The following is a 17,256-nucleotide window of genomic DNA, read 5'->3' on the forward strand; positions in this document are numbered from 1 at the left end:
AGTCAAAAAATATATTTATATATACGTTGGGTTTTTTCTTTTACATTTATTCTTATATTGTAGCCATAATTGGAAGTGGATAAAAGGCTGTATAGCCTTTTACAAGTGATTTTCTTAATTGCATTTATTTACCAAGTGGATGCGAAGCTGAAAGCAGGTTCCATTCTCCCCCCCTGGGAGTTACATACTGGCTTCTTCATTACAAAGATGATTCAAAGTGATCAAAATAGCCAAATTGGAAAATTCTCTAAGTTGGGCTATAGTTTCAGTTTAGCTACTCTGACCTTAAAAGTACAATGAAGTGGGTCTGGGTGCTATTTCCATCCTGTTTTTAACACTGCAGCTTTAAACATTTGTATTTGCAATGCTAAACTGTTCCTTTACATTTAAAATTCCCTTTGAATCCTCGCTTTAGTAAATAACCCTGTGTGTAGGTTTGTATTACAGCAAGTGAGTGATTTCCCTATAAGGTTTTTCAGTCACTTTCTGATGAATCCCAAGCCTCACAGATCCAGTGAAAGATTGACATGCGCCCTTATCTACAAAAGTGCCACCATGTCCCACATTAAATAAGGTAATATTCTCTCTGTAGTAACTTTTTTTTTTTTTTCCCCCAAAAAACCCTTGAGCCTCAATACGACTTCACTGCAGGGTCTTAATCTTTATAGTATAAGTATAATCTTTATAGTTATAGTATAAAGTTGTGTAATAATCTTTGCACCCTAGGACATAGTGGATAGAGGCAGCCATCATTGCTAGCAACTTTGTATTATAACTCTTACCTTTTGGAAAAATAATTGCATCTTGCCAAACCTCCTGTTAATGATTTCTAGATTATTTAATAGTAATGTCCTCTGTGATGTGATCCTTCAGTAATCCCTCCCATTTTAGCACCCCAAAAAATACTTTTCTTTGAAATATCCCACAAGGGAAATTGACCGTATTAGGCATCATTTTGGCATGGGTTGCTACCTGTAATATGATGCAATTATTTGTAACACTTCTGTCTGTGATGATGATGCTCACTGTGACAGTATCTTGTTTCATTGACCTTGAAGAAGGCATCAGCTTAATACTTTGATTGCTCACAGATAAAGGAAGTTCTCTTCTCCTAGGCTGTGGTTCTTTTATTTCACAGAGAACATCTTCTTAAAACCGAAGAATTAAGTTCTGTTACAGTTTAAATAACAATCTGTATGCTGCTGAGTTGCTCTCCTGATACAAATGCCCTGGTGTCTTTCACACAGAAAATGACAGAGAGAAGGGGATAATTGCAGCCTTGGACCATTTGTTGTCAAACATATGTCTGACTCTTTAGCAGAGTATTCAATAAAGAAAAACAAGCACGTTTTGATAGTAAATAATAAAAAAAAAACAATGATCCTATCAAGGACATTCACTAAATGCTGTATTATGGGAGGGTGCTCTTTTGGACTGCCTTGTGCCTTAGCACAAAGCAGGGGTGTGGCTTCTCATAGCGAAGCATTGCAGCCTCAACATGGTACTTCTCAAGCCCTGCCACTCAGTGCTTCTCAATGAGTACTAGTTGTGATGATCTCCTATAACAGAGTTGAGACACGCTCACCATGGGATTGGATCAGGCTATCACTTCTGATGATGTCAGCACACTGCTTGTTTTTCTGAGTCTAACAGCATGCAGATTTACAGCTTCAAGCTTGAATACAGTAAGATGTTTACTATATTTATGGAGGCATGAGGGGCCCAAGGGGGCTAGATGGTGATTTTAACACTATGCAGGGAGTGCAGAATTATTAGGCAAGTTGTATTTTTGAGGATTAATTTTATTATTGAACAACAACCATGTTCTCAATGAACCCAAAAAACTCATTAATATCAAAGCTGAATATTTTTGGAAGTAGTTTTTAGTTTGTTTTTAGTTATAGCTATTTTAGGGGGATATCTGTGTGTGCAGGTGACTATTACTGTGCATAATTATTAGGCAACTTAACAAAAAACAAATATATACCCATTTCAATTATTTATTTTTACCAGCGAAACCAATATAACATCTCAACATTCACAAATATACATTTCTGACATTCAAAAACAAAACAAAAACAAATCAGTGACCAATATAGCCACCTTTATTTGCAAGGACACTCAAAAGCCTGCCATCCATGGATTCTGTCAGTGTTTTGATCTGTTCACCATCAACATTGCGTGCAGAAGCAACCACAGCCTCCCAGACACTGTTCAGAGAGGTGTACTGTTTTCCCTCCTTGTAAATCTCACATTTGATTATGGACCACAGGTTCTCAATGGGGTTCAGATCAGGTGAACAAGGAGGCCATGTCATTAGATTTTCTTCTGTTATACCCTTTCTTGCCAGCCACGCTGTGGAGTACTTGGACGCGTGTGATGGAGCATTGTCCTGCATGAAAATCATGTTTTTCTTGAAGGATGCAGACTTCTTCCTGTACCACTACTTGAAGAAGGTGTCTTCCAGAAACTGGCAGTAGGACTGGGAGTTGAGCTTGACTCCATCCTCAACCCGAAAAGGCCCCACAAGCTCATCTTTGATGATACCAGCCCAAACCAGTACTCCACCTCCACCTTGCTGGCGTCTGAGTCGGACTGGAGCTCTCTGCCCTTTACCAATCCAGCCACGGGCCCATCCATCTGGCCCATCAAGACTCACTCTCATTTCATCAGTCCATAAAACCTTAGAAAAATCAGTCTTGAGATATTTCTTGGCCCAGTCTTGACGTTTCAGCTTGTGTGTCTTGTTCAGTGGTGGTCGTCTTTCAGCTTTTCTTACCTTGGCCATGTCTCTGAGTATTACACACCTTGTGCTTTTGGGCACTCCAGTGATGTTGCAGCTCTGAAATATGGCCAAACTGGTGGCAAGTGTCATCTTGGCAGCTGCACGCTTGACTTTTCTCAGTTCATGGGCAGTTATTTTGCGCCTTGGTTTTTCCACACGCTTCTTGCGACCCTGTTGACTATTTTGAATGAAACGCTTGATTGTTCGATGATCACGCTTCAGAAGCTTTGCAATTTTGAGAGTGCTGCATCCTTCTGCAAGATATCTCACTATTTTTGACTTTTCTGAGCCTGTCAAGTCCTTCTTTTGACCCATTTTGCCAAAGGAAAGGAAGTTGCCTAATAATTATGCACACCTGATAGAGGGTGTTGATGTCATTAGACCACACCCCTTCTCATTACAGAGATGCACATCACCTAATATGCTTAATTGGTAGTAGGCTTTCGAGCCTATACAGCTTGGAGTAAGACAACATGCATAAAGAGGATGATGTGGTCAAAACCACTCATTTGCCTAATAATTCTGCATTCCCTGTAGGGTCAGGAATACATGTTTGTGTTCCTGACCCTATAGTGATCCTTTAAGCTTGGGGATGTTGATTTTTTTTTTGTGTGTGTGCTGAAGAGACCATGATGAAGCAACCACAATGCTATGGCTTATTGTCAGTGTTCCAATGGTGTCCTGTGGCACCTTTCCTATGTCTGCTTTTACTTTATCTAATCTGTATTTTACTGCATTAACCACTGTTGATCTTTTTTGCTGTTCTCGTTGCTCAAGCTTAAATAAAAGAATGGAAAAAAAAATACATAGGAAAAGCAGATTTCTAGCTAAATGCCAAATCCAGAACTGCGGCTTTTTTGTGCACTACAGCTTCCATTGTGTAATGTGTAATTCAGGAATATTTCCTTGCTCTTTGCTTACTCATTATAGCTGGCCAATAAAGTTCGTGGTTGAGTGGTCACAAGGCCTTAGAGTGAGACATGTTAAATTATGAAAATTAAGATTCAGATGTATATTTTCATTTTTTTTGTGTGATATTTTCATTTTTTTTGTGTGTATTTGTTTATTATTATTCATATTTTAATTGATGTATATATGCACTGTCCCTCTTAATATGGCTAATATTTTAGAAACCACAAACAGTCTTTTTTGAGCATGTTTGTTTTATGAGATTCTATTTATACATTTACTTTAATTAGAGCTATAAACTCATTTTACAGGATAAACTTTATGCTGTGACAATAGCTCACATTATATTCTTTGTCACTCGCTGAATCTCTGACCTCCTATAGTTTCGAGCCAAGGATCTGTTTAATTGAACTGATTGTTTGTTAAATGTCTCTTATTGAGATTTGGGCACAAGTGGCCTACGCATTTCTTTTTCTACCCAAATGCTTTTCATTTTTATTTAAATGCAGTTATAATTTTTAAATCTGAATAATTTAATTGCACAATTTCTAAGCAGGCCTCTCTCTACTGCTTGTACTTTTAAACATTATTTTTTAATGTTTTTGTATATATGGGGGATTGACTACAATAATATACTATAAATCTGCTTCAGTTCTGAACACTCACATACGCTGCATGTTTTTATCCAAATAATCCAAATAACCTTGTATGCAACCAAAACCAATCTTTTTAATATATTCAATTTTTCACTTCAAACTTTTTTCCATGCTTTTTTTGTTGCAATTCAGAGTATTGCCTTTTATGGTGAATTGGCTTAAACTTAATAAGATACAACTGCACATAAAGTCTGCATGCAAACTGTGTTTTTGGACTGTGTAGTGAAAAAACAGAGAACGTTTGCTGGCACGTTGACTGAGTGGTCCTGTTCTGAAAGAAATGTTTTGAGTTCTGGAATGTTGAAGAATTTAAACTGACCATTTCCAATCCCAACTGAGAGAGACCTTGAACAGGCCTATATTAGAGGACCTATGTAGTCTATAAACCAACGTGAATGTGGTATCTGACTTAGGCAGGCTTTAATAGAGCATTGGAAAGTAATGGAATATACCGCCTTACGTAAATATATCTAACATTTTAGAAAAAGGGGCAGATTGAGCATTTGTGCGGCACTGTTTAATGTTATTGGATAGATTAACCCTATAGCGCTAACATTTTGTACATTTAGATCAGAGTATTGCTGATTAAAAATGGACGTAGAGCATTTCTAAATAGTCATCCTAAAATGACCCATACTGTAGAGACAGAATTTTATCATGTTATATTATACTTGATTAAGTATGTCATGTGGATATTTTATTTGTCCAATATTCCTTTCTCGCTACAATTTAAATCAGCAGTGACACATCAAGTCAAAATGGTATTACGTGGTTACCTGGTAATGTAATCTCTGCAGACAAATTATATATTTTTTGTACAATTTATCAATTGAAGCTTGGATTTTGAATGCACTGTCAGTCTGTATTTCACATGACCTGCATTTAGATGGATATTTTGAAAATAATACTGGAAGACTTTGAGGCCTATTCATAAAAACACGTGACTGCAAGCAAGCATTTCATTGACATAAATAAATATATTATATATATATATATATATTTATTTATTTTTTTATAAAAAGTTTTTTACATGCGAGTCGTGGTATAGATTTTTATATTTTTATTATTTAAAACAAATCACTGCCTATACACACAAATCATTACAAAATAGATTTCATCACACGCGATTATAGTATAATAGAAACATTGTGCCGACCAGATCATAATTGGAGAGGGCAGATCTACCCTAGAGAGCTCACAATCTAATTAGCAATCTTTCATTGGCTCACATTACAACCTTAGCAGCAGCAGCCTTGGATATCTCCTTATGCAATATCTCACAGAAGTGAGTACACCCCTCACATATTTTATTATATATCTTTTCATGTGACAAAACTGAGGAAACGACACTCTGCTACAATGTAAATTAGTAAGTGTACAGCCTGTATAACAGTCTACATTTGCTGTCCCCTCAAAATAACTCAACACACAGCTGTACAGATTCGAAACCTAGACATTTTGACTTGGGGTGCCTTGGGAAAATTACTGAAATATTAAGGGCACCTTGAACCTAAGTTTGGGAACCACTGGTTTAGACATTAATGTCTATGTGTTGAGTTATTTTGAGGGGACAGCAAATGTACACATTGTACACTTACTTTACATTGTAGCAGAGTGTAATTTCTTCAGTGTTGTCACATGAAAAGATATAATAAAATATTTACAAAAATGTGAGGGGTGTACTCACTTTTGTGAGATACTGTATCTGCATACAGCATATGTTTAATTTGAGCATTGATTTGACACACATATGACAATCCTGCTTGTGAATAGACTACCACTCTCCTCATCCACTGTCTGTAACTGTCTCTCAGGTCTGTGTTTCTTTTTTTTTTCTTTTTTTTTTTCTAATTCTTTATTTCTGTCATTCACCATGAGGAGATTTTTTTTAAATGATAAAAGTAAAAGAAATAACTGAATACATATATGCTGTAATTCCATTTCATTAACAGTTGTTTAATTCTACCAGACCGGTATTATACCGCTAACACTGACTGTTTTTGTGCTTTGCTTATAAATCTGATTGCAGTTGGCTCTTTATTGCAAATATTTTTTTTTCATTGTACCATGACCTCATGATATTGACAAACTACAACTCCCGTGAATCTTTGTCATTCAGTTAATGGTCTCTCTTTTTTTTTAATCTGTCAAACAACTCCTAATGAAGGTCGTAGTCCTCTAGCTGCTAGAGAGGTCCAGTGAACTTGCAGAATTAGGCCTAGATTGGCTATAATAGTTAAACCCAGTTGCAAATTTACTATTTACAGAAACACAAAATCACAAGGTTTGAACTAAATGGTTTATCTGCTTTGTGCTCATAGAACATTAGTTTGTAATTATCCAGTATTGTAATGTAATTCTACATTACTGGATATTTGGAGTCCCAGGAGCTGACATTTAGAATTTGTGTAATAACAACTCAATTATAAATGAATACCGAGATAATAATAAATTAAATGTGTTCGAACTTGTCTAGTCTGTTTGTGATCATAATTTGTATCCTTCATCCCAAGTAAAAATCAATAAATCAAAAATTATTTTTGAAGAGCAGTATCTGCTGGTTATAGATTCAGAATCTATTCAGTTGAGTATGGCTGATTTTATTTTTTATTTATATAACATTTCATGACTTAAAATGTTTCTGCTCTTGAAAACAAGTAAACACTTTACATTATTTTCTATACAAAGGCGACCTCCATGGGGCAATACCCCTACTGAAACATTAATAATTCCCAAAATTGCAGAATGCCTACAATTTTGGGGAATGCAAAGCACGGCAATTTCACCCTAAAGACTAATATTTTGGGTATATTTTTGCTCTAGAGATCCGGTGAATTAATTTAAAACATTTTAAAAACCACGTTAGTGGACAATAATAATAATAATAATAATAAAACAAGTGGAAACCCTATATTAATAATGATATATTTCTTAAAGGTCTCCGTAATTGCTGTATTACTTCTCAAAATATGCATGCAGCATCACAATTCAGAGAAACGAGTTTGTAATTCACTACAGGGTTTAAGATGGATTTGTTTGGCTGTTAAAATAAAGAACATAAGTCAAAACAAGAGGTAACACTGTTTAACTTGATGATCCAATTAGAAGAGAACTTAATGTACAGAGGAATTGCGTGTATCTTTACAGTGCCTCCTTGGTAATTGGCTAGCTACTTTAACAGAACGCAGTCCCCCATTTGTTAAGTGCTTTTGTAGAACATCAGATTGAATGACTGTTTCACTGATGCCATCCAGAAGAATTGTTATGTCATTTCTGCTGAGTATAGTAACTTCCATGTGCTGATCCTACTGCCTTTTTTTGTAATTTTAACAGAAACCTGAGCTACAACAGGCTGAATGAGATCGATCCGGCCGCCTTTGTCGAGCTGCATAAGCTGCAGGAAGTGTAAGTATTCAGAGGGTTTTTATTTATTTATTTTTTAAATTTATTGTTCACTTTGATATTTCTGAAACCTCACAAGGAAATGTGAAATCAGACAACATCCCAGGAGAGCCATTCTTCTGTAGCTTCTGAGAGCATCTTCTGTTACATCAATGTGATATATACATATAGATAATGTTTTTTTACACGCACACACAAAAATTGACAATTTGATTTAAACAATGTCCAGCTGTGTAAAACTATCTTACACTTTTAGAGCCATCATGGCGATTTCTCTGCTTGAATATATCGTACAGTACTGAGCTCAGCATGTATACAATTGGAGCGAGTTGAAAACATGACAAATGGTTCTCACTGATTAAAATTCTTAAATTATATTTTTGTACAGTGTAAACATGTCCTAAAGAAAATAAAATTACCAGAGCTGAAAGATTGTGTTCCCAAAACTTTCCCAGAATGCCTTGCAAAATATGCAAATAAATGTAGGCGGCTGATATATATCGGCTGATCTATCTTTACAGACACTTCCATTTTTGATTAGTCACACTCATCTTGATTTCATACTTCCCAAAACTGAAAAGTATATCTAATAGAACACTGTGGGGACGTTTTATTCAGTTATAAAAAGTAGTGACAAAATGTAGGGTCACCAATTAAACCTAATGGTTCCACTGGGTTCTGTGGTGATTGTCCCACTTTCGTAATTTATGTAGACCACATTTTAGAACAACTGTAACAGTAATGCATCTTTCCCTGTGTGTGAGTTGGAACAGAGAAGACTTAGCAGTTTGAACAGGAAATCTGTTCACATATATAACACCACTAGACATTGCACTAAGGATCTCTACTGGGAAAAAAAAAATAATATATATATATATATATATATATGGCCCTCCCCCACTGCCTTACACTTGTGACCATGTGGAACCTTTACAAAACAAAACATAGTTGGTAACTCTCTTAATTTGTTCTGAATTTGACAACATGCTATTTTATACCAAACAGGGGAAAAGAGCAGAATAAGATTTCCCGTTTCACCCCCAGCTGGTAAAATAATGCCCTCTCCTCCCCTATTATCGTTTATGCTCCATTCAAATTCCCGTTTACTGGATCTGGTCCATCGATGTATACAGAGCAACTCTGAATTAATATCTCTTTTTAACCATGCACCAGCTGGGCTGTAAATATTTGTTATGCTTTAGTCTTCCTTAATACAAACGGCTTGAAATCCTGAATACCTTTTTAAAACTACTAACCAAACACATGCAAATATATATTTTTGTAATCTTGGTTCCATAGAGAATGCATAGTCCTCTTTGGTGGCAGAAACACGTCACGTTAGATGTGATGCAGCCCATGAGCTGAGGCACGTCAATGAAAGAATAACTTAGTTTGCTATCATAACATTTGTGGTGTATAACTTGCAGTCGCTTATCCTGCAGTAAACCAGACAGCAGCTAAAATTGTCTACGATTGTTACACCTGACAAAACCATTTACCGTGACATGACTTAATGGATAATATAAGCTTTACAAATCATTTTAACAGCTGACAGTTTAACCATTACTATATCAGACATTTGATGTTGTCTTACAGTAAAATGGATGTCACTCTGATGTCAATATCTAACAGCTTGATGGCTTTGGACTAAACAAAGATGAGATTTCTACAAACTTGCTTGCCTCTTTTAATTAGATGACCAGAGACCCTTCCTTACCCAAAGCCATATATATTTCCTGGAAGAATAAAAAAAAAGTTTAGAAAATATTGATTTTCTTATAGCCACATGGCATATTTAAAGTATTTCTTACTGCTACTATTTTTGCCTATGTGCTTATTCTTGTGTAACATAGACCATATTAAACCAGCACAAGATTATAATGGGCAAACATCCTGCTTTTTCAGCAGACCTCAAATGAGGTAGACTAATGAATATGATAGAGTTTGGAACCTTATAAAACTGCAAATGATACTATACACGTTTCTTATAAATCCCTTTACCCTGTAACTTTCTTGGGTATTTATATTTTCCAATTATTATATATTTTCATGCTACATTTATTTACCCATTGTCCAGCACTACAGAATATGAAACATGTAAGCGTTCTACATATATATGTTTTTATCTCCCTAACAAAGTAAGAAACAAAGTAAGAAAATGTTCTAGTGGGTAAAAAGGTGTCAGCAAATTCAGTTTGTTGATCTTGTAATTCCTGTTCTAAAATATATGATTTTAGGAAAAGACCGCTATTGCTAAGTAAGAAAAATGTGAATTCAGTGTGCACCATAGGTGCCTTCCCAGCAGTTTGGATAGAATTGAGAGGTAATTGCTTCAGTGTGGTGCAAAGGGGATTCAACGAGGGTGGCCGCGAGGCTAGTCCCCATTTAAACAGACGGTCATGAAAGGATATTGACTGAATTTTTCATCTTTCAATTACTACTTTAAATGAAGAAAAACGTATTTTAGGAACTTTGCAATTACTATTTACATTTCACATCCATTTGTTGAATTCCTGGGTAAATTGTCAGAAAATCCAAGAAACGCAAACAGCACCGAGCAGGGTGAGAGTAGTATTCTACTTCATCTGAAATACCAAGGATAGGATATAAAAATGTGCTTTCAGGAATTATTTCACTAGCAAGTTCTAATGAGTTAAAGGGATTCTATAATGCTAGGAATACAAATCTATATTCTTAACACTATAGTGCCCTCTCTCCCCCCCCCTCCGGCATATAAAGGGTTAAATAACCATTTATTTAGGCATCCAAGTAAAATTGAGGGACTGGATCAGTGATCCTTCTCCAACGTCATCTTATGGGGGTACCTAATGCGCTACCAAGACCAACTAACTCCTGCAAAGCAATCATTACAGTTTCTCAAAAAATTATTTACATTGCAGGGTTTAGCGGACAAGAACACTGCACCCAGACCACTTAAATGAGAAGAAGTGGTCAGGCTGCCTATAGTGTCCCTTTAAGTACACACTTGTAAAAAATGATGCCAAAGGAGCCAAGCTAGAGACCTCTACAATCCATTCAAATTGTATAGTTCATCTGTCAGGTCACCACAATATAGTGTTCAGTGAATGTGGACCCAACCTCAGTGAATCCCACAAGTCAAAATAAGTGTTAAGGGACATTCACGGTTTATGCAGAACAAATATGAAACACATTTAGTTTCATCTAAACAATGGGATCGTGACTTATTATGGATTTTCAATGCAAGCAGAGAAAGGAAGTCTTTCAAGAGGAGAATTATTGAAATCTGCTCGATGACCTTTGTAGAACATCTGTAGATACAAATCACTTTGCCAAGGCAGGATAGACTGTTCTTTCTTCCAACTAAAGCATACCTCATTCACTTTGATATTTTATGATGATTAGTCTGCTAAATCTGAGCATTTTTCATTGGCCCAGTTTATTTTTATATTGTTAAGACTTTTGCAACCTGCGAGATGTAGTCATTCTGAACTAAAATATTTGCATACTTTTTATAATCGTGTGGAAAATATGGTAGGCGAAAAATACAAATGCATGTATACATATGTAGTTTATATGTGTGTTCCACCTCTGGAAAGCAATGTTAGGATATGGAGAATGACCTGGCAGGTTTATTAGAACAGGTTTTCCTTTCATTTGATTTTTTCGTTAAGTTATTAAGTCTCAAGGAACTTAACCTTGCCTGAAGGTCCTCCCAAAATGTCACTTTTTAATGTGCCATCATGAGTTTTTGATGTGGCTGCATCTAAAATGCAATAACAAAATGGAAACCTGTACTTCACAGTGAGACTCTACCATCCATCCATCCAGAAGTCCCGAACAACTAACCATTTACATAAATAATCTTTCCATTTACCCAGAGGTTCTGGGAACATGCCCATTTACTATTAGACTCTGTACCCTTATATAAATGTGATTGGTTGGCCCAACCTGTTCTACAGAGAACTGACACTGAGTGTATGCATCTTTACTACAACATGATACAAAACAAATGTTTAAGAGAGTTGATTGAACAGGAACATTTTCTCTACTTATTTTTCAATAATTATTATGTTCATTTTATTTCAGGCTGTTGAACCACAATGAACTCTCTGATATCCCGTCTCTAGGAGATGCATCTTCTAAGCTGATATCACTTTCCCTGTAAGTTATACTACAGTTTGGGACCCTTCGTTATGTATGTATGTATGTATGTATGTATGTATGTATTTATTTTAAATTGTTTGAGGAGTGGAATCCTCACTGCAAAGGACTTTGGCAAGGGAATGAATGTTGTATTCATGAAGTTGAATTTTGTTGATTCATTTCTGTAGTCCGGCTTAAACTGTGAGTTGGTGTTCTGCAGGTGTGATCCTGCAAAGTGTAGGAGGTCTAAGTCACACGTCTGCACACGTTTAGATACATATGCTGTGCAACTGTTTCCTACTCCAACGGAAGCGATGTTATTGCAGTCTAACTCCCATTGTTCAGCCATGTATGGGTTTGTGTATATATAATTTGTAAGTTTATATTTGAGAAAAACAAGGCAATGATACTCCGTAACAGCTTAGATGCTTGGTGTCAATAATAATGATGATAATAATAATAGCTAAGTATGTGATATATATTATTTATATATAACGTATATTATGGGAAGAAGTGCTTATAGCAAGGGCTAAAATATGTGTGTGTTAAGCACATAATCTGCATTTTCTAAAAGGCAATAAATCTATCAATGTCTGACAAGTGTTAAAAAATAACTTTCTAGTTTGCATAGCTCGAATACTTGCAACCAGCCGCATAGCCCCTGTACACATACTTAATATTTACAGGGTTTGACAAATGGCATTTTTTCATATGTGTGTTTGTATATGTACACTCAATTAGACAGTTGCTCATACATATGCATATAAAAATTCGATAATCTCTCCCGTGAATCGCCAAACAAAACCAGCAATTTATTGACCTATGCATGCATGTACACAAGGAGACCGACGCACATATTCACACAATATCACAGCTTCCTGGTGCAATCAGTTGTCATGTAGTAGTGGAGAGAGATTACCCCCTACAACAAGCATCACACTCTCCTTCTGCTCAGACAGTTAGGGGATTTGGAAGGAGAATACACTCCTCAAGTGATCGTTCTTGACTTGCCAGGTCTCGATTTTGGGGCATAATGGTGCCTTGACTTGCAGCCACATCTTAAGAGAAATAATATAGAAAATATTGAACTTCAGCCCTTCTTAAAGGCACAAAAGGGATTACTTGCCAAAATGTTGCTGTCACTTTTCCAATTCCTGTCTCTTAGAACCACAAATTTAATAAGCCACTGCAAGCCAAACCTGACAATCCTCCCTATAGCGTTTGGAGCTGAATTGCCCATGTCGGTGCCCCTCCTGTGTCCAACCTGGTATGGGGGTTCTAAAATCTATAAATTCTTCCTTGTCTCAAACAAGCCATGTCTGCAGCATACAAGTCTCCCCCACCCCTCCACACTTTACTGAAAATGTGAGGGGACTATGTTTTCCTTTATGTTGTGGCTTCAAGCCCCATAAATGAGCTGCAAGTGTTTTATTTTTTTTTTAGATTTCCCGTGCATTTTCTTTGACACACTGCAGGTGTTTCAGAACTACATTTCCCGCAATGCTTTGCAAAAACTTTGACCTCACGGAAAATGTTAACAAAACTTTTGCAGTGCCAAGATTAGATGTAATTGACACACAGCCACACCGGTACTTCACAGTGCTGAATACCTACAGCCCTTTACTTTACACTCATCTGAACATGATTCATGGTGAGCTGCATTAAATCATCAATCTGCGTATGAATCCCGTAAGCCCATATCCAATTTCCTGCACTTGGTCACGTACATAAGGTCTAGAAATAATACAGTATTTGTTATAAAAGAAACGATGGCTACAAATTTCGATCCTGCCAAACAGATAGAAAAGGGTTGTGTCTGAGAGGCTCAGATCTGGTGAAATATGTTTGCAAAGATCTGTATGCTTCATTAAACCTTTGGATCCATCCTTTATGTAGCCAGGAAATGCCTACACTCAAATCAGTTCTGTTTATTTTAAGTTGGTTACAGAGGTTATTACTGATCAAACTAGAATTTAATCCCACAGCATTATTGATCGCCGTTTCGTTAGAGACTAGAACATTCACCTTTTTCTTTTTTTTTTGTCTTCAGTTGAAATTTGCTCACCTGTGTTTACTTTTAAATGGAATTGAATCAACACGTATGGTTAGGGTGAATTGGCACAGTGAGCTATTTATAAAATTGTTGATATGGCTTGTAGATCTGAGATTGATGCTGGCAGGTGGCCACAGTTTCAAAAAGTATTGTGCTCTTGCCAATCTGCGCATTTCCTTATTTGTAACAGCTAAGCTTTAAGTCCGCAAACTTTTTTTTTTTTTTTTTTGTGTACACATAAATGCACTTTCAGTCAAGGGAATTCATTTAATCATGTTTCTATCTTTGCATTTGGCATCTTTTATTCACTGCTTACTTATTTATCCTAATTAAAGAAAGGTGGAAACCCCCCCTGATATTTTAACTCTGTTCCCTGGAGCTGGCAAAACTTACATTCATGTGTAAAAATAAATAAATGAAGCCCTTTTCTATGTTAATTTCCTCCCTTCATGTTGTGAATATCTTTTAAAGCAGCATTCTAACTATAAAAATAAATGTTTTATTTTTAAAGTTAGAATGCTCCTTTTTAAACTTTAGATCCAGAGCTTCCCGTTGTTTGTTTCAAATTAACCCCCCTCTGCACAAAAACAAAACAAAAAAAAAAACGTTAAATTTACCTGTAATTCAGTGGTAGGACAGTCTACTTGCTATTCCTAGAATGTGACTGATGATCTCATATCCAATCAGATGGTCTGATGCCTTTCACAAAGAAGCACTCTAGACCTACAGCACATGTGAAGCAATCTTTCTCCATGGAGGTTTGGCAACGTTCAGTGTGAGTGAAGACCATTGCAAATTGAAGGCCTTAAAGGAACACTATAGTGCCAGGAAAACAAACTAGTTTGTTAGGTGTGTGTCCCCCAACCCCTAGTCTATTAGGTCCTACCCAACCTCAGGGCCCCCCTCCCGCTAGGCTGAAGGGGTAAAAACCCCTTCAGCCACTTACCTTAATCCAGCACTGGGCTCCCTCGGCGCTGGTAACCTCTCCTCCCCTGCCGAAGTCGGCTCCCAAGTGAAGCCGAATGCGCAGAGCCACAAACGCATTGAAACCGCCCATAGGAAAGCATTACCCAATGCTTTCCTATTGATGTTCAGCGTACTCAATGCGATTTTCGCATTGAGGATTGCGGAAGCGGCCTCTAGTGGCTGTCAGGGAGAAAGCCACTAGAGGCTGGATTAGCCCTGCAATGTTTTCAGCTGCAGGGTTAAATCTAGGGGGACCTGGCACCCAGACCACTTCATTGAGCATATAGTGCCTATAGTGGTCCTTTAAGCAAGAATGCTTATAGTTGTTATCTGCCTGACAACCACTAGAGGTTTGTTCTTGGACAAATGTAAACATTGCATAAGTAAAGCGATTGCATAGATGCACCAAAACCCCTACATGTAGATGTAGTAGTTTTGTTGCTTAGTGTATGTCTTTAAAAAAATACTTTTTAAATCCTTTGTGCATTTCATTATTCTCAGGGTGTAAATGAATCCATATACTTTTTAATTCCTTAATATGTAAGGAGCTAGACAAATCTAAGTATACCATAACACAAGTCATGTCTTTGGTCATCAAGTGTGTAATTAAGCAGGTAACTGACTATCGCAGTAAATATGCAAATGATTATATGTATGCTCAGTAAATGGTAAATATGCATATATACTTTTGGTGAGTATGTATGTGTGTGTATATAAATATATATTCAATATGTTGTTAAACACACATCTGCACACACCAGTCAAGCCATAAGACTTTCTTTTCCCACAGAAACTTCACATTTGCCTCATTACTCCACCTTATACATGAATTCCTTGGAGTTTGTTTGCTGTGCACATCAGCTTTGCAACAGAACTCAGAAAGAGATGCAGAGCCAGTGTATATGTATGAATGTGTATATATATATATGTGTGTGTGTGTGTGTATATATATATACATTATCATACATTTTATTGCTATTGAGCGCTGTAATATTCTCATACACACTGTACAATTCAGTGGATTTTATTGCTTCAGAGCTCTGTTTCACAAAACGTAAAGGGATAGTAGGTACGTTAGGAATGCCCCATGGTACAGTGTCAAATTGTTCTATTTGGCTTACATTCTCATCCAGTAATGTCCAAACTTGCACATAATTGAATCTGCTAATGGGGGAATTATTAACTTCCACTTTAGAAAATCTGTGCAGAACAGAAGTACTATTGGCATCAGACAAAGCCATTGATAAATAGTTTGACGACGTACTGTTGTATAGTGCCTTGGGAATCATGGCACTATAGCCACTACAGTGTGCTGTCATGGTGATGGTGCTTAGAATGCCCCTTTTTGTAGAATGCATGTGATACAATCATACACAACACATCTTACTGTGAATGTTATTGCTATGGAACTCCACAATGCACTTGTATACACCACCATACATTATGTGTTTTCTAGGTGAGAAAACTCTGATACACTTATACACACAAAATATACCAAGCCTTTAGAAAAAGAGGGACAGAGATATTAGTTTCAAAGTGCAGCACATGAGAGGTAGGTATTTCGTTGTGTACACACCTCCCGTAGTGTTATAATTATGCCTCGAGAAAAGAAACAGGAGGAGATATTTTGCTAGAATTTGTGGAAACCGGGATTAGGCAGTTCACAAAGGGATACACTGCGTCTAGCCATGTATTTACTGCTGAAACAAAATCAATGAGAGTACTTTGCTGCTACACAGAGTATAAAACTCTATTTAAAAATCAATCTCTTTTACAGGCTAATTAATGTAAAGATCAATTTGCATTTAACTGTAATTAAACCGATAGACTATCAAGATCAGGTTGATTTATATGCCGTACTGGCAGTGGGATATAGACAGAGCATTACAATGAAACTGGAGAAATATCTTTAAACTGAGTACATCCACTGATTAATAATACAACCGAGTAAGATTCTGATCTCCATACTTATTAATGTGCTTTATACTATTAACTAGCGCAGTCACAGAGGGATAATTGTAAACATTAATAGTTTTCCATAAAGGGAAGGAAATGTTCAATATTATTTATTCAACACAGCCATGCTTCTAGTTTAGATAAAAGCAGGATGATTTTATATATTTCACAAAATACACACTGACACACATTTTCTTACATATAAGCATACTGGCATTGTACACAGACAGAGACCCTAACATGCACATAGACAGGCACTGTACACGTTCCCGGAAAACCGACATTTAGTGTCAGTGAAACTAATACACATAGACACTGCACACATGCTACACTAATATTGCAAACGGACACAAACATGCATTCGCAACACTTGCACACAAAGAAACCCTCACATGTACCGATAA

The 17,256-nt window shown here is 36.6% G+C and overlaps 1 protein-coding gene across 1 annotated transcript in view; it reads left to right on the forward strand.

Moving 5' to 3' along the window:
• The window catches only part of LRIG1 (leucine rich repeats and immunoglobulin like domains 1), an 81,779-nt gene that overhangs the window by 26,745 nt on the left and 37,778 nt on the right, over positions 1 to 17,256 (forward strand). Inside the window, exons 2-3 of the mRNA XM_063426811.1 lie at positions 7,684 to 7,755; positions 11,821 to 11,895. Of these exons, the coding sequence (XP_063282881.1) occupies positions 7,684 to 7,755; positions 11,821 to 11,895 (147 nt within the window). The remainder of the gene's footprint in view (positions 1 to 7,683; positions 7,756 to 11,820; positions 11,896 to 17,256) is intronic.

Source organism: Pelobates fuscus, chromosome 7 (genome assembly GCF_036172605.1).
Source record: "Pelobates fuscus isolate aPelFus1 chromosome 7, aPelFus1.pri, whole genome shotgun sequence".
NCBI classification, from domain to species: domain Eukaryota; kingdom Metazoa; phylum Chordata; class Amphibia; order Anura; family Pelobatidae; genus Pelobates; species Pelobates fuscus.